Raw genomic sequence first — 25,273 nt, forward strand, 5'->3', positions numbered from 1 at the left:
ATCCATTGTTTTATCATGGTGCCTTTCTAAGTAATTTACTTGTTTCACGAGCTCCTTTGTCCTGAAGTGTGAATTTTTTTATTTTTTTATTTCCTAGAATGCTGAATTTAATGTGGTTTGTGTCTCAACAGTATTTAGTTCTTTTTGGGAAGACTCACTTTTTAGTGTAGCCTAGAACTATGTGTTTAGGAAGTAATCATCAAAATGGAGATAAGATATAGAAATCTAACCAGGTTCGGGACCTCCTGCAGAACCTAAATGTACAGAAGTCCATGGGACCTGATGAGATGCATCCCAAAGTCCTGAGGGAACTGGCTGATGTAGTTGCCAAGCCACTCTCCATGATATTTGAAAAGTCATGGCAGTCAGGGGAAGTCCCCAGTGACTGGAAAAAGGGAAACATTGTGCCCCTTTTCAAAAAGGGTAGAAAGGAGGACCCTGGGAACTACCAACCTGTCAGCCTCACCTCTGTGCCTGGGAAGATCATGGAACAGATCCTCCTAGAAGATATGCCAAGGCACATGGAGGCCAGGGAGGTGATTTGAGACAGCCAGCATGGCTTCACCAAGGGGAAGTCCTGCCTGACCAACCTAGTGGCTTTCTATGATGGTGTAACAACAAGGGTGGACAAGGGAAAACCTATGGATGTCATCTATCTGGATTTTTGTAAAGCCTTTGACACGGTCCCCCACAACATCCTTCTCTCTAAATTGGAGAGCCATGGATTTGATGGGTGGGCTGTTCGGTGGATAAGGAATTGGTTGGATGGTCGCAGCCAAAGGGTAGTGGTCAACGGCTCAATGTCCGGATGGAGACCAGTGACGAGTGGAGTCCCTCAGGGGTCCGTACTGGGACCGGTGCTGTTCAATATATTCATCAATGACATGGACAGTGACATCGAGTGTACCCTCAGCAAGATTGCCAAGCTGACTGGTACGGTTGAGACACCAGAAGGACGGGATGCCATCCAGAGGGACCTGGACAAGCTGGAGAGGTGGGCCTGTGTGAACCTCATGAGGTTCAACAAGGCCAAGTGCAAGGTCCTACACCTGGGTCGGGGTGATCGCCGGTATCAATACAGGCTGGGGGTTGAAAGGATCGAGAGCAGCTCTGCTGAGAGGGACTTGGGGGTACTGATAGACGAAAGGCTGGACATGAGCCGGCAACGTGCGCTGGCAGCCCAGAGGGCCAACCGTGTCCTGGGCCGCATCAAGAGAAGTGTGGCCAGCAGGTCGAGAGAGGTGATTCTGCCCCTCTACTCTGCTCTGGTGAGACCTCACCTGGAGTACTGCGTTCAGCTCTGGAGCCCTCAGCACAAGAAGGACATGGAACTGTTGGAGCGGGTCCAAAGGAGGGCTACAAAAATGATCCGAGGGCTGGAGCACCTCTCCTATGAGGACAGGCTGAGAGAGTTGGGCTTGTTCGGCCTGGAGAAGAGAAGGCTGCAGGGAGACCTGATTGCAGCCTTTCAGTGCTTAAAGGGAGCCTATAGGAAAGATGGGGACAATCTTTTTAGTAGAGACAGCAGTGACAGGACAAGGGGTAATGGTTTTAACCTAAAACAGGGTAGGTTTAGGCTGGATATAAGGAAGAAATTCTTTACAATGAGGGTGGTGAAACACTGGAGCGGGTTGCCCAGAGAGGTAGTGGAGGCCCCATCCCTGGAAACATTCAAGACCAGGTTGGACAGGGCTCTGAGCAACCTGATCTAGTTAGTGGTGTCCCTGCTTGCTGCGGGGGGGTTGGACTACATGACCTCTAGGGGTCCCTTCCATCCCAAAACTTTCTATGATTCTAAATAAAATGTGTACTTTTTAGGTATAATTTACCATTGTAACATCTGATCTAGGCATGTGATAGATGTTCTGTCACTTATTATTTCAGTTAAAACTGATTATTTTTCTAATAGATACTTCCTAGTTCTAAAAAAGAAAATTTATTAGGTGAGATGTTTTTTAGGTTCAGTTAAGATGACAGTCAGTTTTGTAGTGTATCACTCTGGGCTCAATATCTGTGCAGGTGTTTATGTAACTCGCCTTTGAAATCTCAATATTAAATAAGACTATTTTACTCAGTTACATTGTATTTTACAAACTATCTTAATAGCTTAATAAATTAAACTTAGATTGATGAAATGCATTTGGTTTGGGGGAAGGGACAGTTTATTATGCTTTATATTAAAGAGAAGAAAAACATACTGAAAATTACATAATTGTAATGAATTTATATTGATGCTGTTGTTTTTATACTCAGAATTCCTAGCTGAGGGTTTTTTTCCTGTAGGATAACAGCAGAGGAAGAGAAATTTAAAAAGGAGTGGGAAGAAGACTGGGGTCCTAAAGAACCTCCCAAATCTCTGAAAACTGTAACTGCAGAAGTGCACTCTGCCCCTCGTTCCAAACACAAAAGTAAGTCATTAATTGCAATCTGCTTCCTAGGGAAGGTATTTGTTTCAGATGCATCGCTAAGCTGTATGGAATATATCACCATTTTTTGTCCAAGCCAAGCTAGCTGTGACTTCGTTATCTTCAGAAGGCTGGAAGCATATGATAGATTAATTTAATAGCTCTTATTTAACAAGTACCTGCCTCACAAAATCTACATCCACTCAAACAGTCATGGTTTTTAAAAATCAGCAGCAGGAGAAAGAAAAAAGTAAAGCTCACTAAGGAATTGTCTGAAGTATCAGCCTCTTTAGCCTGGTGTTTTGGTGCATTGCTTTCCATGTTGTTTCTGTTCAGTGTTTTGCTTGTCAGTCTTTTCACAGAGCAGTTTTTGCATCAGTAGACTATCCACTATATGCACAAATGGAATTAGTACTGTGTTTTTTGTCTGATACGCGATTATGTTTTTATGTCCATGTGGATAAGCTGATATTCAAATGCTAAGTTGTATACATGTGAATGCTTGCATCTCAGTGAAGACAATATTACTTATAGTAATAAGTAATATTTAAAGTTTTATGGGCATTTTGTTACTGGGTTTTGTTAGTCTTGAAAATGAAGGCGCGAAGAAGGGGGGGACAAGTGTTTGTTTTTCTTCTTTCATTTGAAATTTGCTTTGAGCTTTCTGCCTTAACTGTATCAGCAAATAACATTGTTTTTGTGTTTGAGAAGATATCTTGGGAGATAGCGTCTGAAGGTAGACAACTAGTACTAGATTTGCAGTCTCATTTGGAATGAATGAATGAATGCACTTTGTGTTACTCATATTGTTACCTTTTTTCCTTGTCCCTTATTCTAAATCAGTGTGGAGATGGTTTGGAGTATTTTTGTCTGCTTGCTATTGAGTAGAAGAGACACATATGGAATCCCTGCTTTTGGCTTGGCTGAAATTAATTCAATGTTTAATTTTCAGAAAAATCTAACCATCTTTTCCATCGCCTCTTCAGCAGGACCTCAGTCCTCTCTTACTTTGGTGGTCTTTGGGGGCTGTAGGAACGTCTTGGAGCTCCCTTGCTTCTCTTCCATGAGGAAGAGTAAACAACTTAATTGAGTAAACAAAGTATTGAATGTGGTAAAAAATGCAACTTTGTTGCAAAGCAACAGTAAGCCACTAGACAAAGAGAAAAGTCGGATTCTTAAAAATCAGCAACTTCTTTTAAGAGTTTTTCCAAAACAGATTTTAACAAATCTGTATCCTGCCAGCATGCCTTTCGCAGATAATTTGTTTCTTCTCAGGCTAAAGTATTTACCACATCGTTTTTCTGCGTATCATCTTCTTCAGTGCATGCCCTTTTGACAATTATCTTGAAAATGAAATTATGATAGTAGCAGATCTGTTAATATCTTAAATAGACCATCTGTCAAGTAGAAAAAAACCTCCTGCTTTTTCAAATGTGGATTACCTGTAGACTTTGAAACACCTTTTCCTTACTTTTTGGTTTTTCTGTTCCCCTCTTCCTGTGATTTTCCTTACTGAATCTGTCTCTTTTTCCTCCCCTGTTCTGCTTTTTCCTGTCTTTTTCCTCTTTTCATCCATTGATGATGAAAATTTATTTGATGTCACTGGGCAGTCTGCTTCAGAATTAGTCGAGGGACTAGGGAGGTACTGTTTGTACACGGCAACTTTTCCATAAAGAATTGCCCTGAAGTGTAAGTCTGACTTAGTTGTCCAAAGGAATTTAAGATGCTTGGAGCTTAATTTGCAGTTAACAAGCTAAGCTGGGAGCTATAGATAGTATGTGGAAAGTGTACTAAAACGGTATTGGACAGAAGAAAAAGTGGAAAGTGCTTGTGGACCAGGTATTGTATAACTTAAGGAAGACCTGGGTTGGTCCCTAACCCGCTTACGTTATTTTTCGGGTGACTTTGGGGAAGTCACATAACTTTTCATGGATGAGAAACTGAGACGGGGAAATGTTTGTTCCGCAACCATCTTTTGTCCATTTAGTTTTCTGATTCTTCAGGACAGTGTTTTCTCTGTATAGCATTTACCCAGTGACAGCGCAGTAGAAAGCTGATGTTTCTTTTTGAAGCTGGATATCCCAGAACTGCTGATGGTTTAATTACAGGAAAAAACCCTACCCCTGCAGGCTTCCCTTCATAGCAGAGCAGACTACTTGGCCATATTTAGATCCTAACTGCCCTTGAGGGTTGGAGGAGGTTGGAAATTGATTTGATTTAAGCAGGATCTCAGTTTTGGGTTCTTCTTGTTTCCAATTATGTGGAAAAATATCCTGTTGCTAGCTTCTTTTTATTTCATGGAAACTTCTAGTCACACATTGCTGATCTCTCTTTCATTTCATGTGAACCTCTAGTTAGACTGTCATTTCTATCTCCTCACTCCTTCCCTCCTTTGTTTCTCTAGTGGATTTAAAGGGAGTTGCACATGACCAACTTGAAACAGATGACATGGATGAAATGATCATGAAGCAGGACAAACAGGTTTGCTGCTCAACCTTAACTTCCTATCCTGATTCGGATTCTTCCTGTGTTTTCTTTCGTCCTGACAGTCAGTCTTGACACTGATCTGATCATTTGGTTTTTGCTAGGGCAATATGTGTGGTCCTTTGGTAAATGATGAAAAGTTATAACACTGTTGCTGTCATTGCTTTCTGAAGATACCTTGATACAAATACAAAGGTGGATTGTACAGAGAGCTGTGTGTTATCAGTGTTTCTTGTATAAAATTATGGTAAAGGATTCTTTTATATGTTTTTGCTTAGCAATGTGGGTTTTTAATATTTATGCACTTGGCTCGAAATATTTTAGCCTAGGAAATGTAGCTTTTCTTGTCTCCTCACATGCCACCATGTTCTGCCACAGGCTTGAATGAGTATGAATACCTGTTTCTTTTTAAGAAGGCTTGTTAAAACTAGTGTAAAGTAGGACTGTGACCACAGAAATCTTCACAGTGCAAATGGCTGTATGGTTCTTAATGAAGATTACTTGTTGCATTTGCTTTGCCTAACATAAAATGTGTATCGGTACAATAAGGGAAACTTGAGACTAAATGTACTAGCACAATTGATCAAGAAGTTGTCTTAAGAATTTGCCATGTAATACCGAACTCTTGGTGTTGCGCCTTCAAATAAATTTAAATCAGTTCATGTATCAGTATGGATTGATCTGTATCTGAACCAGTCCTTGACTTTTCTTCAAAAAAGAACTTTTCCTTTACCTTTTCGTAGCTTTTGGATGGTTTTATAGGTATGAAGGAAAATTTCCCACAATCCGCAAGGTACAAAGTTTGTACGTGAATTTGTTTGCTGTGCATTTTAATTCCTCTTTTTTCTTCTTTTCTGTTTTTACTAGACATTCTTTATAGTCAAATGCTTCTTTTAATGTGTGCATAGATTAAGATGTGTTTGGGATGCCAAAAAGGACAATTTTGTTCTTTTGAATACTTTCGACTTCTCAAGTCCTGCCAGCTGCAGTGGGAAGTGTATGTCAATACTTTGCAGAAGGTGTTGGGTACAGGTGGACAGTGCATGTGTTTATGTTCTCCAGAAGTCCCCATAATAATGTGTAAAAAAAGAAAAAAAAAAAAAAAAAAAGACAAAAATTCAATGGGAACCAAGTATGCAGTTCCCAGTTATAGCTTTACAAATCTCCCAATAAGAGGAATGCTGAAGGCTTTTAGGCACGTACATCATACAGAATGAGCAAAAACAATTGAAAATCTTCAAGCTTGATACAATCTGTAGAGCTGCTGCTGAAGTATTGCAATTTCAAACTAAGAGAGTTTCAAATCATACTTTATTTCTGCTGTTGCCTTATTGTCTTTCGTTCTTTCAGTGCATGTTAGCCATATTATAGCGAGTGTGTGGTTGCATTGTGTGGTTTGTTTTTTTTCTTGTAATGGCCGATGGTAATTAACTGGGGTAGAAGTATCAAGGAGAGTTTGTATGTGTATCTACTGAGAAACTGAGGTTTCTGAGGTGGCCAGGGTTGTATCTGGTAGGTGAGGTATTTGTGTCACCATTCAGGACTATTACTTTAACCTTCTATGTGGATAGGAAATGCCTATTCTCCTTAACAGAGAACAGGAAATGATGGTACATTTTGTACTGCTAGCAACTGTAAATAATCATGGAGCTGTAACTTGTGTGGAAGCCAGTACAGTTAGGATTTCTGTCTGAAAGTATAATTGCATGTTCTGGAAACTCAGTCCGGTCATACAGCCTCCCTGTCCCGCAAGGCAAGGGGGTTGGAACGAGATGATCTACAAGGCCCCTTCCAACCCAAACCGTTCTATGATCTTCTGTATTCTTGCTGACAAAGGTAGTTTAGACAGCTTCCAAATACCTTTTCATATAGTAATGAAGATCTTGCCCAGTTCCTGTTGAACTCCACTACACAATGTGGACTAGAAGCTTGAAAAGATCTATTTTTAATCTTTTTCTTTTAGAAATATCTTTGAATCTGGAAGTGATGAATTTTCATCCTACTCCAAATTGCTAATTGCTGTTTTGTTTTGTTTTAAAACCAAAATTTCATTCTGTACTAAAAATCTTTAATAGGAAGTAAACTGAATCCACGGGAAAATGGAAGTAAAGGATCACTCATCCTGTTGTATCCAAATGCAGTGAATTAAGCTAAGATTGTCTGATATATATTTATATTCTGGATCACTTTGGCATGTGTACTGTGCCTTAAACTCAGTAATTTTTCGAATGTTGATACCTAGCAGGTTGACCTGCCAGATGTCACATTTAGTAGACAGTATTAAAGTTATCTTCTAACTTATTAGAGGGTAAGATAATATCAGCAATTGTTATTAAAGTTACAAACTAGCCTTGAATAAAACACATCACCAGAATTATATTTATGTTAAAACATTAACCTGAAAAGCTAGATTTTTTGAATTAAATTTTTCAAAATTTGTCTCCGATTATTAATTTTTCCTACGCCCCTCCCCCCCGCGACACCACCAGCACTTAACCAGGAAGCAATAGACAACATCCCACTGAACTCAGCAGTACAAAGTTCCAATTAAGTACTTGACTGGGAGAATTGACTTTTGTAGCTGCCAGGGAAAGTGTCTGTTTTCCAAGACTTTGTTAACAATATTATATGTAAAAGATGAAAGGAAGACAAATAATGCTATGTAAAGGGAAGCATGTGCTTGCTTTGAGTTCCCCAAACCACCATGAAAAGCCAGTAGCTGACGATAATGAGCAGAGCAAAATCAAAACCGAAGCTTAGTCTCTCTGGGCACTGGCAGTAATTGACAGTAACTGGCCAGCTGCTCCTCCTTTTTGATGAATAAAAGGAGAGCGTGGGCTTTGGAATATGGACCTAGGCCCTACCAGTAGAAATGGGAGAGGGTAACAGAAAAGTGGCATTGTTAAAGCAGAAATAAGGAGCAGGGTGTATTTCGAAGACAACAGGAACAGAGGCTCCAGAAAGACTATGTAGCTTTCCCCTTTGGTTGTACTCTACATCTAAAATTTGAAAGTTGCTTTGTGCTGTAGTCATCCATGTGAGCAGAATTTATCCAGTGCTTGTAGGAGCTACTTGGTCTTCACAACGCAGTGTTCTTTCCTGGGAACAATTCAGTTTATGCACTGATCCAAGCCTTTCCTTTGTAATTGCTTATTTCAGTTGTATTAAGGCAGGCAGTGCTGGATTTAGGACATATGCATGAAGATGTTTTATGCATAGAATATTCACATCTACCTATACATGAGCATCTGTCATCACCTGAAAGCGGTCAGTCTTGCTTTTATATAAAAATGCCAGAACAGAGAGATGGCAAATCAAGACCTAACTAGAACTGTTTGAATATTCAGTTTTGTGGTGGGACTGTGCCCCCTAATATTGTAACTTTGCAGAGAAGTGAAAAAGTTGAACTGTCTGATCTTGTCCAACTTAAGTTATGTGCACAGGCCCTCCAAATAAGGTACAATTTCCTGCAAATTGCTGGGGAAATGGACTCTAGATTTTCTTTCAAAAGACCATCTCCTAACTTGCACAGATTGTAATTAAATTTTCAAGGCAGGCACTCATGTACTGAGCTTGAAGTTTGTGGTGTTTTAGCTGATGTAAAAGTCTGTTTAACTTAAAAGAAAAACAAAACCAACAAAACTTCTCAGAAAGGGAAAGAGCGAAAGAAATCAAAAAGTGACAGTTTGTGTGAACAGAAGAAGAATAAAAAGGAAATGGAGTTTGAGCAAAAACTTGCCAAAGAGAAAGAAGGAATGTTGGAGAAAGAAAAACAACTGAAAATAAATCGTCTTGTGCAAGAGGTAGGTTGTGTTCTCCTATCCAGTGCAAAATTATATTGAGAGAAAATGAGCTGAATCCTTAATGCAATTATTTTAGCAAGACACTTTTTGAATTATGTCAAAGATAATGAGATTTTTAAAGAAGTGCTGTTGCACTGCAAAACTCTGTTCAAGTTTGCTTGTTTCTACTTTTTTCCACAAATGTGGATACCTCTGCAGTTAATAAGTGTCCATGTTTAGTGATTAATTTAATGACAAACAGCAAAATAGGAAATCATTCTCAAAATCATAGTTGGTTTTAAAACTAATTTAAATGAAATTTCATACTTTTGGAACATATTTACATTGTAACTATACCTATAACCTTTTTTCATGCACTGATGTTGTGGTTAAGGTATCTGAGACAGAACGAGAAGACCTTGAAGAATCAGAAAAGGTGCAGCACTGGGTGGAAAGACTTTGTCAGACACGATTAGAACAGATTTCCTCTGTGGAGAATGAGTCTCCTGAGGTAAAATCCTGGCTTCTCCATATATTGCATGATCTCTAAACAACTCACTAGTTGTCTCCTAAAAGCAACAGGTTTTTACCAGAGAAACATCAGTCTTTATCTTCCCCTCTCAGCCTTCGTTCGAAGGGGGGGGGAAATGTCAGTAATTGATGACTTAGTCTGTAGCATTTGCTGTTCCAGTATTTTACAGATTTTTTAATTATTATTTTAATGAACTGGTTTTATTTTGTACTTGATAGTTTTATTGGCTCATGAGCTGTTTGGGCTAGGTGGGACATGCTACCAATAATAAAACTGAGACTAGTATACCCAGCCATATGTTTTAATGTCCTATGCAAAGAAGAGCAACATTGACAATGAGCTCTTGGATGCTTCCTTGTATTGCAAGGAATGAAGGTACAGGTTAAGAAATTGGCAAAAATATTAGAAACTCCCAAAGAACAGGGTTTGAATTTGTGTTTGAAATTGTCCACTTAAACGAAGGGAGTTGCAGATAGTGATTGTGCCGTAGATCCTGATGGTTCTAGATATGGAGTGAGGCTTTCCCACCATCCTGCTGCTCTGGCTCTCTTCCAAGCACAGCTGCTTTCAAGAGGAACACTGCAATCTGCTCAACTCCCCTGGGATCCCCGAGAAATTGCAACCACAGAGGGGACCCTTGGGGAAGACTCTCGCATGAGTTTCCTTCAGGTCAATATGGAGCAGCTCTGAAAAAAGCATCTGGTCTTCTGTTCTTCCTGGCCTCAGGCTCAGATCCATATGGCTCTTCAGTGCAGGTCTCTAGGACAGTGGATTGATTACATTAAGTTTTCTTTACCTAAATTTGACTGCCTATGTTCAGCTAGATCTTTGTCGCCCTTACTTTGTAAAGTAAGAGGGAACATTGCAGATAAAAATCACTCTTGTATTTCCAGAGCTCTACCCTGATTTAAGACAAGCACTCTGTGTTGTATTTGCTCCAAGAATTCTTCCATTACATTTTATATATATATTCTATTACAATTCTTCTATAAAACTACCAAAGCAGTTAAACACATGTAAAAAACAAAACCAGAATGCTTCCGAGGGATAAATGCAGCTTAAAAATGTTCAGGTACTGCAGGCTTGAACCGCCACTTGGGTACGAGAGCAGTCAAAATCTCTGGACCTTTGCCAAAGAAGTACCTGTTCTTTAGTACCAAAGCGTGAGCATGATGGATAAGGAGATCCCAAAGAATGTCAACAGAGATACCCACTTGAGGGAAGTATTGTCATATTAGTCTAAGATGCATATGTCTGTAGGACAGCTCATCTGTAATATTTCCTCAGCTGAGTATACAGAATAGCAAAATGAAAGAGTATCAACTGGATTTTCTTAAATACTTCAGTTTGACCACTGATAAAAGAAATGTTACCAACTCTAACAGCATATGTAGAAACCTTCTTCATGCACACAAACTTATTTTTGGGTGAGCTGTTCAAATGCTGGCGATTTAGTCCCACAATGCATCTGGTGTTCATTAACAGAGATTAGAACGTCCAGAACCTCCTGAGGATCCAAATTTTGCAGCACCCTAAACTTTTTGATAGCTGCTTAGGTTTACGTCCCCCTCTTGTATTAAAGTCTGGTTATGTTTACACCAGACTTTAGTCCCTTTTCCTTTTTTAATGGCTTGGAATTTCAAGGCCCATGTTTAATTACTCTCCTTTTATATAATCACCTTTGCAAAAGGCAATTCTTGCTTTCTCTTCGTAAGAGCAAGAGAGGCAAAAGTTGTGTAATCTCTGATTTGTCCTATGATTTTGCCTTCTGAAGACTCCATGCAGTTGGGTTTTTTGTTTTGTTTGGTTTTTTGTCATCTACCCTTCCCCAACAGCCGAGACTACTGTCACAGAACACCCATTTTTTTCCTTTTAAACAGCAGTCCCAAGGAGTGCTTCTAAAAAGGCTTTCAGAGACAAAGTTTATGTATATTCTGTATGGGAGAAGCCAAGAGCTTCCTATGCTGAGTGATGTGCTAGGATTTGCCATTAATTTCTTCAGAGCTGTTGCTGATAGATGAACTGTTAAGGCAGATTTCTGTTCTGTTACACATAGTTGGCAAGTGGACGTCCTTCTGCTTCCCCTTCTGCCACATCTATGCGGCGTTTTGCTGGTGGCCTGCAGCTTCATACCACAGATCTTGATGATATAAACTTAGATGAAGTTGACAAGCCGAAACAATGTGTGGCACCACCTCCACCCTCACCCGCCACTGTTACTCCAGCATCATCAGCTCATCCACTTCCTACGTCAAATGTTCCACTTTCAAGAGGTCCAGCCCTGGCAGTAACACCAGCCTCCCAGGTGACCTCATGATCTGTTTGCATGCACGCATGTTTGCCATCCCTCTGCCTGGCCTTGCTCCCCTGCTCCATCACCCACTTTATCCACTGGATCTACCCATCTGCCACATGCAGTCTTAAAAGAAGGAATGAGATTATTTTATTGTCATAGATGTGAATGCAGTGCAGAGGTAGTTTGGTTTTTTTTAATTTAAGTCAAAAAGGTTTTGCTCTCTCCCCCTGACGTGCATCGTAACCCTCCCACATGCAGGCATCTTGGGCAGAATGTATCAGTTAAAAAGACTATTTGGACTTGAGCACTTAAAGATTATAAAAAAAGCAATAGCAAGCAGCAGATTTAACTCGTAGTTAAATTTGAGAAAAATATCTGTGTAGTGAAAATGACTTGTGAGAATGTTTTTAATCTTATCAGATTGCTTTGTTAGGTGAGAAGAGTGGACAAAGAAAATTAGCTTAAAATCAGACACTTAGACTTTTAAAATATCAACACAGTATAAATTACCAGTAAAATACTTCTAAATTTACAAGAGCTCGTAGTCAGGTTTGACTTTTTTTTGCACTCACAGGAGTGTGTTTTCTTTGAGAAAACATTCTGACTTTCTCCTTGTTACAAATCTCAGTCCAAAAGAGGATCAAATATTAGAAATCTTGTGTCAGATCTCACTTTAGGAGAGAAATGGCATCTGTTTCATCTTAATTCCCTTTGCTAAGCACTGTAGTCGGATTCAGGCACTCATTTATGTGGCAAACAGCAGAAGAGGATCCCATATGGTCACTTCTTTCCTACACAGTTTTCTGCATGGATTGACTGATTTCATTGTTGGTTTTCTTTTTTTTTTTTTTTTTTTTTTGCATGTTTTCTTGGAAATACTAGGCCTCAAGTTTGCATGATTCTGGTCAGGGTGGGGAAGGATATGCAAGTTCATCGCTTCTCTGGGGAAACGGGCAGATTATTTCAATGGGAATAATTGCCCTAATGTGAACTATGAATCTCTTCTTATAAGCTTAAGTAGACCTCTGATGGCGCTTGATCTATGCGGTTTGTATGTTTGAAGTGCCAAGAATATGCTAGATCCACTGAAATGGAGATGTCGAACGCTGTTGTGGATAACAGGTTTCCCAAGTTATTTGTGAAATAAAAATTATGTGAATTGACACGAGTGTACAAAATACTAGTGTTCAGAGGAGAAATACATTCTCCTAACGCTTATAGAAAATATTCAGATAAACAAGTTAATCAGCCATGCTCATCTGACCCCAAATCCATATATTCCCATGTTTGTTTCCGGCAGTTTTTCACTGCTAGATATGTTAGAGAAAAGAGGTTAATAATTAAAGTAAGATACATCAGGTAACAACAACAAAAAAATAACTTAGACTTCAAAAATGATGACTATTTTCACTGAATATAGTTACTGTATGTGAGGAAAGAACTAAGCTCATAGTAAAGTCTTAATACTGATCAAAAGCTGCTTTGTTTATAAGTAGTTTTTGGTTTAGTAGGAATGGTGGTGTTGGGTGGATGGTTGGACTTGATGATCTTAGAGGTCTTTTCCAACCTATGATTCTACGACTCTAGATAACCCAATATTCCTGATGTGGTTTCAGAAATGGAAGAAAAATCAGAAACTGGAGAATTTATCCTTGCCGCCTTTTAAAAAGCCAGTTTTTAACACCACAGATAAGCAGAAGCAGTGCGTTTATTTGGCTTCAGCGATCAAAGATCTTGTGTTTATGCCTGCTAAAGCTGAAAATAAGACAACTGTTGTTGTCCCACAAGCTTACTTTTCTAATATCACTGAAACTGGTAAATCTTCTCTATGTTGCCAAGTTGATTTTCCCCTCAAGAATGAAATCCTGTCAGATACATGCTTGACAACTAACTGTTAAAATATCTGGTATAAATTGATCAGTTTCTCAAAGTTATTATTAGTTGTATACTTTGTATGAACCTGGTACTAAATCTGTTACTGTTTAGGTTGTAAGAAACACCTCCCACATCGGCAAAGTATCTTCTGTGTCAAGCAATCCACTGGTATGTTATATGCTGTTAATAATGACTGTAGTTTTATGAACTTCCCATGTAATGCTAATGTCAAGGGTTTGACTCTGTGTTGCTAATTTCTTTAAAATTTAGCACTTGCATTCATATGTGTGGATCCATTGCTGTGTTACAAGATACCTAATACCAGGTAGTGGAAGTGACTCCTAATGGTCTGAGGGCGTCATGTTTCAACAATTCAGCAACATACGGTCCACATTTGCAAGTTCTGTATGTCTGTATGTCATGGAGTGTATACTTTGTTCTTCTGTGAAGACACACGAAAGGAGCTAGGACCAAACTATGTATTAAACATAATGGGTATTAAGACGCAATTTTTCTTCTCGGAACCACCAACATTTGTTTGATAACTCTTTGCACCAGTTTTGATTCAGGATGGCCAGATGTCGGGTGTCCCGGTTCTGAGGCACTCTAGAGAATTTTGTCTCTAAATTGTGCAGCTCCAGGAGAAATCATCCAGTTCCAGTGCAACTTTAACAAGCTGATATCTGTGAACCTGATGATTCTTCTAAGATCAGAAAGCTTAAGAATATGAGATATTTTGCGGTGTGGAACAACATTAGTTGAGGGATATCCACAGGGATTTTCAAAGATCTGGTTCCAAATCTTTTTTCTTAACTTATTTTTAAAAAGGGGAAGAAAGAAAAAAAAAAAAGACAAACAAAAAAAACCCCATCCTCAAAATTCCTGTATTAAAAAAAAAAAAAAAAAGTGCCCTAGCCAATTTGCTGGAAGCAATTCAAATAATTTCAGAGGATACAGTTTGTACTATATGAATGATATCTGGAATACATCACATTTTCTATGAGAAACACTGACAAGAGTGTGCTGAGAGTCGCTGGGGTTAAGGCAGAAACTAAACCCACAGGGCTCAGTTTTGAACTCTTTTCTTGAATAAAACTGCTTGACGTCAGTGGGAGTTTGGATGGAGTAAGAAGTGTACAATCGGGTTAGTACGTGCTGGATGATTAGATCTTGGATGCTTCTGGTTATCTGTACTTTGTAGAGCCAAGGATAGGTAATTAGTGTAACCCGTGCTCTGAAGTCAAGATGAGTTAACTTGAAATTCTTTATGGAAAGCTGATCACTGCAGTCGTGGTGAATTTCATCTTAAAAGATCTATTTAGCCATAGAGTAGTTTAAATCTCATTTCAGATTCACTATGTTCTTGCACTCCACCACCACCACCCCCACCCCCCCGCAATTTCTCATTCAGTTCATTGCCTTTATGGGATAAATGCCAAAAGCAGGGATGAGATTTTTCCATAATCTTCCTGGTGAAGTCAGAGTTTAGGGGAAACAGCTACCATTTGGATGCAAGAGAAATTGTGTTTTGGTTGGTTGATTTGTAAGTCTTGGTTAAAACAATTCTGTAAGCATTTTGTTGTATTAGTGTCATTAAATTTGTTACCATAAACTATTTGAATTGAAGCGTCTTGGTGAAATAATTGATTTGCATAAATTACATTGTGAATTGTAATTTTGTTAAATTAACCCATAGCAACTTGCTCCAAGTCCACCTAGCCAACGACATCCAGGGGTACCAATAGTCTCTAAACCAGTCATGCTGCATCCTGACCCAAACTTTATGGTCAGGCCAACAATCAAATCAGAGGCCCTGGTAAGCCTTTTAATATTCTTTTTCTAAGAGCTACAGTATGATGGGATTTGTGTTGACTTGCCTTCAAAGAATCAATGCTTGTCTCATTTTCTGCTAACTAAAATTGATGTAGATTTTCAAGTGATCACTAATGGTAAGTACAGAAGAGTATTTTTCCATTTTTTTTCCATGATCTGAAAGTCACTTTTAGTGACAGTTTTTGCATTGGGGTGCATAACTCCAGAGCCTTAAACTCTGTAGATCATATTTTTCATTTATGCATAGTGATGATTTTTTTATAAATTCTGAATTCATTTGTCAGAAATGAAATAGTAAAAATCAATTACACTGTATTTTTCCCTTGTAAATAGTTGTGAACATACTTGAAATGTAGATATATACCTCATCATTTTATTTCCAGAAGAAAAAAATGTGTGTTGTTGTATCTTAGACTCCAATATACTGGTCATGCAGTGTTACTGCAAAGTTGACTCACAATCAGATTTTTCTTATTTCTTTTCCATTTCTGTTTCAAATGTATATGAATAAAAAAACTCTTAGGCTAAGTATTTTGGGACCAATCATGTGGCATCCTTGGGAATTGTGGTATATGAGGGAAGGTGAGGCATGGCTTACTGAAAAGGAGTACTGCTTTGACAGGTGAGAACTCCCAAGTGACAGCCCTGAAAATTCATCTGAAATAGCTGGTGGACCGATTAGTAGCATTTATTCTTGAGGGTGGTCATGGCCTATTAGAATTAGAGTTGTGTGTCTGTTACATGCGTGTGCTTGTATGTATGTGTGTATATATGTATATGAGCAAGGCAGCGTATTGCAGCATGAGCTTTCTAAGTGATGGAACAAACATCATATTTGCATTTCATTTATTTAACTACAAGCTTATGCTATGTCTGACAACAAATGATGCACACAATATTCCTAGCTGTCTTTCATCAAAATGCAATGTTGTTTTTCATCATTTTCTGCTTTAAAAATTTAGATACTCTTGTTCCATTATTTTCTCAGTTACAGTTTGAACAAATTAAACTGATACTTAGTAACCAGTTTTCCCACAGACATAGTCATCTTGGAACTTCTATATTATAAATTGATTGAAATGATAAATGAAAGCAGTTTTTATAAGTTGCTCAATAGAAAGCAGGTACATGAGCTAAAAATAAATTCAGATACCTCCAGTGTAGATATTTCCTTCAGCTGTATGCAGCGGAGATTTCATTTTGATTGTGTTCCGTAAGTCAGCATCTCTAAATGATATGAAATTCCTTAGGGGAGGAATGAACAAAGTAAAATCATAATCTGCAGTTAATATATTTTGCTCTTGAAAATAAATACCTGGTGTGCAAAAATAAACTGGTTTGCAAAAGGTTCACAGAATCACAGAATGGTAGGGGTTGGAAGGGACCTCTGTGGATCATCTAGTCCAGCCCCCCTGCTGAAGCAGGGTCACCTACAGCAGGCTGCACAGGACTGCGTCCAGGCGGGTCTTGAATATCTCCAGAGAAGGGAGACTCCACCACCTCCCTGGGCAGCCTGTTCCAGTGCTCCGTCACCCTCAGGGGGAAGAAGTTCTTCCTCATGTTCAGACGGAACTTCCTCTGCTTCAGTTTGTGCCCATTGCCCCTTGTCCTGTCGCTGGGCACCACTGAAAAGAGTTTGGCCCCATCCTCCTGACACCCACCCTTCAGATATTTGTAAGCATAAATTAGGTCCCCTCTCAGCCTTCTCTTCTTCAGGCTGAACAAGCCCAGCTCCCTCAGCGTTTCCTTGTAGGAGAAATGCTCCAGTCCCCTCACCGTCCTTGTAGCCCTCCGCTGGACTCTCTCCAGTAGTTCCTCATCTTTCTTGAACTGGGGAGCCCAGAACTGGACACAGTACTCCAGATGAGGCCTCACTAGGGCAGTGTAGAGGGGAAAGGGGTGTTTTTTGTACTGACTGCGTACAATTAGTTTGAGAAATTGGCAATAATAGCCACCTCCATAAGGAAATTTCTTCTTATTTGTTATGCGTACATGCACATTTTCCAAATCATGTCTGCTAAAATGCTTCAGATGTCAATAATTTGTTCCCAAACTGCCTTTTATTAGTTGGAAGATCACACTTTCAGTGGGAGCAATATTCTGATAGGACTTTGAGAGAAACTTCAGTCTATAAATTGGTTTTGTAGACCTGTTGCCTCCTACTTCCATTTATGACTTAATGCAGTAAAGTGTATTCATCCTTGCAGGAAGGAAGTCACAGTAGTATGTGGAGTAAGACTTGCATGGATACCGAAGTAAAGGAGGAGACTACTTAGTTAAAAAACCAAGGTGGCCAGTGTATGACAAAACAAACAAGGAGGTACCTGCCTGTCTCCACAAATGCATAAGAATTATAACTTGATTTCATGTGGAAGGAATGTTTTTTGGTTGGGGGTGGGGGTGGATGATGGTCATGTTCCTTATTTAAGTCGCTGGTTTAGATGCAGGACTCATTCAGCTTCTCTCAGTGAAGGGAAGTATCACCAAAGGCAAAATATCTTTTGCTACCCTATTTCTTGTCTTGCTAGATTTTGCACACCTGTGCAACTCCAGTCTTTATGTCTTCATATGACATAAGGCACATAGTTTCTTCTACCTTGTTTTTATCTGAATTTAGCTGTCCTGAGTACCAAACTCTATAAACTCATCTTGATGGATTTACTTGATTCAGACAGTTCAAGTGAGCCTATACTCAAGTGATTCAGTAGTAAAGAAGATGAAAAGCGTGAACATAAGAATGAAATAAACATGCAAGAATGGGTAAAACATTCCTGTTATCTGGAAGGTAGCTGGGCCAAATAGGAGCAGTGTGAAGTTTCTGTTGTGACTGAAGTTTTCATATTAATTATTAAGTCAGAATTCCCAGGTCTTTTAACAGTTCATGAAAATGAAGTTCTCACTTATAAATAGGGAAATGATGGATAAGGATCAAACCTTGACTGTAGTCTTGAATGCCAAGGGCTACTCTCAGTCCAAATCAGCATGAACTGTTTGTCTCTGCTGTACTAGAGTGAACTGGAATACCCTCATGGCAAGGCTAATCAAATTTTGGCTCAGAGAAGGTGAGAGGATTGTTATGATGTGGTGGGGTTTTTAGAGAAGCAAAAGCAACATGAACATTAATCTCTGCTCTATAAACTATCACAAACATCCTGTTGTGTGAGCTAAAAGGCTTTGATGCACTTGCTGCTACTAAAGATTTTTTTCCTCCCTCACTCCTTTGTGGTTAGATGTAGTGTTTCTGAAAGTAAGAATAAATATTTAAGCTTTCCTATAATTTGCAAGATTTGAAGCCTGATTCTGCGTAGCTGCAGTCAAGGCACCTGAGACGGCTGCTTAGATAATGTGTGGTAAGACATGCAATGATTGGAAACTTCAGTTATTATTGGCCATAGCTATACGAAAACCATCTGTGTTGAAAAGGAATTCTTTTTTTTTTTTCAAGTGGATAGGGAGACGTTGAAGAGTTTTGTGGAAAATCTTGCCAGACTTGCCCAAAAGTCCTTCAAGGCAAAAACTCTGTATTAATTAAACGCAGACCACAAATCTGTCATTAACTCAGGAATAGATACATTTTTCCAAGTAATGGTGTGACTATAGGACACTGATAGAATCAGTAGTGAAACTGACATGTAGTCATTTGTTTGAAAGCAAATTGAGTTTGGAAATGTAGATACCACAGTTTAGTCTGTAGAAAGTGGTCCTTGTTTCAGAATACTGAATTGTTACCTGATCTGATGCAGGGTTTTGAGTGGAGGCTGGAGAGGCGTGAGGAGTGTTTTGTATAATTTTTTAGCCTTTTTTATTTTTGAAAATTTTTGTAACTTAAGAGGTTTTATATTTTAAGTGATTCCAAATGACAGTGTACTGTTTTGTTAATGCACTGAAAGTGAAAGAAAAACAAAATCAATACAGGATTAAAATCACTGAATCCCAACACAATAAAATTAAATTAAATTAAATTAAAATAAAATAAAATAAAACCCAGTGATTCTTAATATTGTGACATTTCTTGTAGATATCCAAATTGAAGGAACAAATAAGTCAATTAAGTTCAGGAGGAATTTTTCTTTAAGTAGAAAACACCTGTACTAGTAATTGGTATTTAAGTAGTTCCTTCTTTCAGGAAGAGCCCAAATACACATATATTTTCTTTCAGTTTATCAACTTCATGAGGAATTTAATAATGGAATGAATCTTTCAGTGTAGGAAATCCCTGGTAGGAGAGTGAATGTTAAATGTGTAACATATATTTATCATGACTTTTCAATATTTTGGAAATTACTTGTCTAGCATTTTGTCTATGTTTTTTTAATTATTTTTTTCGAAAATCATGGAGAAGAGATCCCAGCACTATTCTGTAGAAATCAGGGATAAAAGGAGTCATGGAAAATATTGTTAAGAAATCTTGTGGTATGGAAACATGCGTTATTTATGTAGTTTCTCCAGAATTCTTTCCTCTTTTGTTTTCAGTACTATTTCACCACGTGTGTTCTCTCATTTTGAAATGATATGCAGAACAAGCACTAACAAGTGCAAGTGTGATTCTATCAAAACACAGCAAAAAACAGTGAGATTATTTGTGCATGATGCTTATTTACAGCAAAAATGTAATATCTGGTTTGGCAATTTTCTTTCTTTTGCAGCCACAAGAGATGTTTAAAAGGATGGTGGTTTACAATTCATCATTTAGATCTAACAAAAAACAAGTAAAACAACGTTTTCCATGTTTCGTGTGGTACTTCTTGTTTTGACTGATCATAGATTTAAAGCTTTCCTTTCTAATCTTGTTGCTCAGTTTCTAAAACAGAGGATGCAAGACAGCCCTAGTGCATGAAAACTGCTAGTCTTTGTAAACTTTCAGTCTGTGCCTGTGGCTCCTGCTAGTCTAGACAGATGAATAATGAGAGAATAGCAAATACTCCAGGTTGAACCGTCTGTAACTACTTATATGGTTAGTGCAATATTTAAGATAGGTGAACACTGATAACTGATCTGATCCTGGCAAATTACTGTTTTGTGAGGTTTTTTTATATTCCTAAGGTTTCCTTGCTTCTTTTAGTCTCCAGCTGCAATGCTTTCAGTAATAAAGTATTTTCTGAGTTTAGCAAATAGAGCTCTTATCGTAACATAGTTATTGGTAGGAAATCAGAGGAACTGGTGGTGGAAAGTCCTTATTCATATAACTTTTCTGTGTTGTGTAGGATTTTTCCACCAAATTGTTACTTTTATTGCTTTCCTCTGTCATAGTGATGAAGTTTTCATCTTTTCCTCTTTGGTTGACTGGTGGTTCAATAGGTCGTCCCTTGAAGTAGTAAACTTTGTGCTTAAATTCTCTGCTGCTGTTAAATGTCCCAGTTTCTGTGTAAAACTCCTTTAAAGTTAGATGCATTGCTTTGTTACATGAAAATATTAGCATGTAATTGTGAGCTCACAGTGTGAGCTTTTAAGTGGTAAACCATTAAGATGAATAATCAATTTTTTTCTTTTATTCTAGTCTAGATCTAGAAGGGAAAACTGGATTTGACTGAGATAAATCAAACTTTGAGGTTGTTCAGTTGCCATTGAATGTTAGTGTGTTCTGTATGTATAACAGTTGTGTTCTCAGAAAATATGTTTTTTGTAAAATGTTGTTATATCTGGTCACGAGTTCCTCTTTCAATTTTTGTTTGTTTCAGTCAGGTCTTAATTGCTATTGACTATTGATGCTAGAAACTCCAGTGAACAGTACCATTGGCTTAGGTGCTTGTGTTTCGTTTCTGGTGTGATTTTTTTTTTCTTTTTTCAAGTAGTAACTTTAGCTTTCATCTAGAAGTCCAGACAGATAGATGTTTCAGTGCAATCAAACTTTTTAATGTTCCAGATTCTGCTTATGTTCAGTCTTTTGTTGTTGTAAGTCAAGAAAGGATTAGAATAGTCTTAACTCATTTGCCTGAGAATTGCTGAATAGTCGGGGGGTATGCTTAGCACTGTGGTTTCCATTTGATGTTACTTGGTTTAATAGTCCCCACTTAGATATGGAGTGTGCTCCCTGACCTCCAAATTTGATGCCCATTTCTGGGAAGATTTATTACAGTTCAGCAGAGGTCTTCATTGTATTGTAGCTGTAGATGTACATTATTGGATCCAGACCATATCACGTCTTTGCTTGCAGGTTTTTTGTTGTGGGGTTTGGGGTTTTTTTTCTGTTTAAAAATTATTTTCCCAGGAAAACTTTCTTCAAGGGCAACATCTGTTTTTCATGAAGGTGACCTGGGAAAAAGAGAGTTCAATGACTTCCTTTAGATTACATAATGAATTAGTGACTTGGCTGAGATTGGAGTTCTTTCCTCTAAGTTGCTTGCTCCAAGACCATAGATGTCTACTTGTCTAGCCATGATTCCCAAGGTCAATACAAATTCAGCTATTCTAACTATTAGTTGTTTAGGTAGCTGTCATTGTAAAATGTTTCTCCTACAGTTTTAGTAAAACTATTCATAATATTAATACACTTTGTAAATAAATGAATGATTGGTTTTTTTTCCCCAGGATAAAATTCTACCATCACTGAAGTCTGTGATCAAATTCTCATTTATTTTGTTCCTCAAAGTTAGAAGTAAACAAATGTAAGGCAACCTAGACTAAATTAAATGTGAAATAAGGTCTCTTATGTTCCTATTCCTAAAAGATACGTTTAATACATATTTCCCTAAAAAAACAAAAAAAACAAAAAAAAACAAAAAAAAAAAAAAAAAAAAAAAAAAAAAAACCAAAACACACTACTTGTGGCAGTAAGCGTAAGTTCTGCGGCTGTGCCCTGAAGATTTAGCTCTCTGGAGCCTGAGGAGACAAAGTTGTGCTTCAGCCCTTGCAAATGTTTCTTCTGTCTCAGAAGAAACACAGAACAAGGACATGATTTGCTTAAATTGGCCTTTTGATCTCAGGGAAAAGGTGAAAAGAGAGGCAGCCTGCAGGAAAGTGAGGTTTCATGCTGTACGATTCAGTGTGCCTGTGTGTGATGGCTGCCAGTCCGCACAGAAGGCATCAGCACCACTGTTGCGTGGTCTGTGTAAGCGTGGTTAGACAAATGGGCAGCACTGGCATACATTTAAGGATCTGCTAATGCGGAGCTGGGTAGTAGTACTCACTGACTTTGTCAGAGGCAGTGGTGGTAAGGATGAGATCTGACCCCAGAGGATCATTCATAGCCATGTCAGAATTAGGCAACTGAGAGAGATAATAAAGAAGATAACATGAGAAGGCATGAGTGTTTTCTGCTGCAACTTTGTCATTTAATAGCCAGCGCTTAAAGATACCAGAGGAACCTTAAGCTGTGCATTTGATTTACAAGTGGAAAAAGGCTTAGCTGAGTCTGAGAGTGGAATAGTGTCATCAGATGGATCCAGTAGAAGAGGGCAATAATGAATATATCAAGCCTGATCACGCACTGAACCGCTGGTCTGCGTCACATAGTGGCTTGCCTGCTGTGTCAGCAAAGAGCTGTGTGGTTCTGCGTTGTTCCCATATCCCCAGGTTATTGCAGCTTGAAGACAAGAGAGTGAGACAGCATTTAGGTGTCTCAATAAAGATTCACCCATACAGTCTCACCTGGTAACTAGTAATCCTCCTCAAGAACCACCACCCAAACACCATTTATTCCTGATTGTTCACTCAGGAACTCTCATGTTTGCAGAAAAGGTAACTCCTAATTTTTCCCTGCAGTGCTGGTCTGACAAAGTTAATGCGCTAGGTTTTGAAAGTTTAAGAAGGTGTGTGTCTTCTCAAAGCTTAAAACTTGTCCTACCTAACTGCAATATTATCTTCCCCATTTCAGACACTCCCTGATAAAACTTTTAAGTCCTCCACAGAACCATGTGACAACAAAATTGGTTGCCCTACATTTGCTTGTGGTATGGAGCCAACTGCCTGAAACTCCATGGAAAGGAGGAGAGAAGGGGGCTGGAAGAGGGTGCTGCAACCCAGACACCGTAGTGTTGCTGGCAGGCGAATTGGAGCCTGTCATTTCTGCCTGTGTTAGATAGTGCCCAGCATGGTGATAGTCCCAAGAAATGTTGCTCAGAAGAGTGTGGCAGAACATACCTGCCCGTGGTGCTTTCAAGATTTGTTTCTGTTGACAGGTGTAGAGAGGAACTGCGGAGCTGGCAGTGGTAAAGTATTTCTCAAAACTGCTCCGTAGTATGACCAGCTCAAACTGCTGATCTGTCGTAAGGTTTTGAAATGTCTTCTGACTGTCAGGATGGACTATCTGCTGCCTCTCTGTGCTTTTCTCCGTTTACTGTCTTCTTTCATAGCTTACAGAATTACATGTTCTCTCACTAATAAATAAAATGGAGTTTGTGTGTTCAGTGTGTGCATGAGCCTGATGTTTTTACCGTTAAGTATCTTTTTATTCTCAGGGCTTCCAGAAATATTTGGAAGATTTTGATCCGTATTCAATGGTAAGGAGAGAATTCAAATATGTCTCACTGTTTAATATGAAATACACTGGAAAAAACACATCCTTGATTTTGAGGGCTGGGAGGGTGTAAGATTCTTGCTTGTTGGTTTGCTGGGGCTTGTGATTACCCTTTTCTAGTCATGTTGAGAAGGAGCTTTCTTACAGCAAAAGATGATCCGGTGTTGTGATCTTCCTCTAACACTATTTTGAAGGAGGGAAAGATCCCTTTTCCCTTGTAAACTACATAGATCAGCCTAATTGTTTTGTGTTTCCAAGGTGGAAATGACTAATCATTATATCTTTTCGCAGTTTACCCCAGAGCAGATTATGGGAAAAGATGTACGGCTATTACAAATTAAAAAGGTAAATACTATATTATTTGATTGGTATCAAAAGAGTTCACGTAAGCATTTGATGTACAGTCCCATTTACTGGGAAAAAGGAAAGATTAAGCTTCTGTTGATGGCCAAAGTTCACAGCCTTTCCTGAACTAAAACTCTTTTTTAATAGGAAGGATCATTAGACCTTGCAGTTGAGGGAGGAATTGATTCTCCAATAGGGAAGATAGTCGTGTCTGCCATCTATGAGGGTGGTGCTGCAGACAAACATGGTGAGTAACAATGGGAATTTGAATGCTGCTACAAAGTGGCTCCTTACGCCTGCTCAGAGTTGTTGGCTGACTGCATAGTTATTCCTAGTACAGAGGCGCACTTTGATTGTCCAAGGCAGCCAAGTTCTATCTCAGCTCTAAGGGCAGCTCAGAGAGAGGCTTATGGTTTGAATGGTGCTGCTTAAATTAATAATTATGTAAAATTTGTAAATAGTGTTTAAGAAGAAATGGTTGCTTCTGCTGTATTATTATCATTACAAAATTTTCAGTAATGTAGCCTGAAAACTTAGAGCTGTTCTCTTAATGACTCACCTTTTCCCAGTCCGATATTAAAAAAAAACACCACACCAAAAGAGCCACAACTGATTATTTCACAATTTCCAAGCAATTATATTTGTCGTAATTTGATGTGCAAAGCAATTACCTGACCATGACTACACTACACTGCTTAGTTTAGTTCTTAATGCTACTTTCAATAGTAATTTGTTTTGTAAAACACCTGGCTTTACTCCCAAAATCCTACCAAAGGCCAGACCCTTCTGGCTAACAGCTTATCTCTCCGGAAGGCACGTGAATGTGCATACCAACACATCCAGGCTTTGCTCCTGGTGGCTAGTATCTCATCTTTTCCTTGAGAACTCTGATGATGACCAGGTAGACAGACAGGATAATGTCTCCTTATGTTGCCTTTGCTGACCTTGTCCCAACCTGCACCCAAGTTCAAGTCACTCTTGCTGTGAAAACATCTCAGCCACTTGATGTTTCAAGTACTCTGTTTCTCTGATTCTTCACTGCTGTGAGGGTCTCTTACATAGGTCAGGCTGTCCCCTTGCCATCTGTGTTTTCCCCTCTTCAAATCCAGTCCCAGTTAGCTGATTGTGTTTCATTCCAGATTCAAGTGGAAATCGGTTCTAAGGACTAAACTTTACACATGGTCTTGCAAAGGAATGACAGTTTTGCAAAACCTTGACAAATGCCACTTACACCTTCAGGTCTTTAATGCTGCAATTTTCATAGTA

The 25,273-nt window shown here is 38.8% G+C and overlaps 1 protein-coding gene across 5 annotated transcripts in view; it reads left to right on the plus strand.

Annotated features, from left to right (window-relative positions):
• The window catches only part of USH1C (USH1 protein network component harmonin), a 54,712-nt gene that overhangs the window by 25,083 nt on the left and 4,356 nt on the right, over positions 1 to 25,273 (plus strand). The window contains exons 14-19 of one of the 5 annotated variants that reach the window (XM_075425272.1): positions 2,284 to 2,408; positions 5,633 to 5,682; positions 8,540 to 8,692; positions 23,604 to 23,645; positions 23,954 to 24,007; positions 24,155 to 24,254. In XM_075425272.1, coding sequence (XP_075281387.1) covers positions 2,284 to 2,408; positions 5,633 to 5,682; positions 8,540 to 8,692; positions 23,604 to 23,645; positions 23,954 to 24,007; positions 24,155 to 24,254 — 524 coding nt within the window. Of the gene's footprint in view, positions 1 to 2,283; positions 2,409 to 4,809; positions 4,887 to 5,632; positions 7,329 to 8,512; positions 8,693 to 9,065; positions 9,150 to 23,603; positions 23,646 to 23,953; positions 24,008 to 24,154; positions 24,255 to 25,273 lie in introns of those variants that run through there. The other 4 variants (XM_075425268.1, XM_075425269.1, XM_075425270.1 and 1 more) reach the window with 4 other exon arrangements.

The sequence above is a fragment of the Opisthocomus hoazin genome, chromosome 7 (genome assembly GCF_030867145.1).
Source record: "Opisthocomus hoazin isolate bOpiHoa1 chromosome 7, bOpiHoa1.hap1, whole genome shotgun sequence".
NCBI lineage: Eukaryota > Metazoa > Chordata > Aves > Opisthocomiformes > Opisthocomidae > Opisthocomus > Opisthocomus hoazin.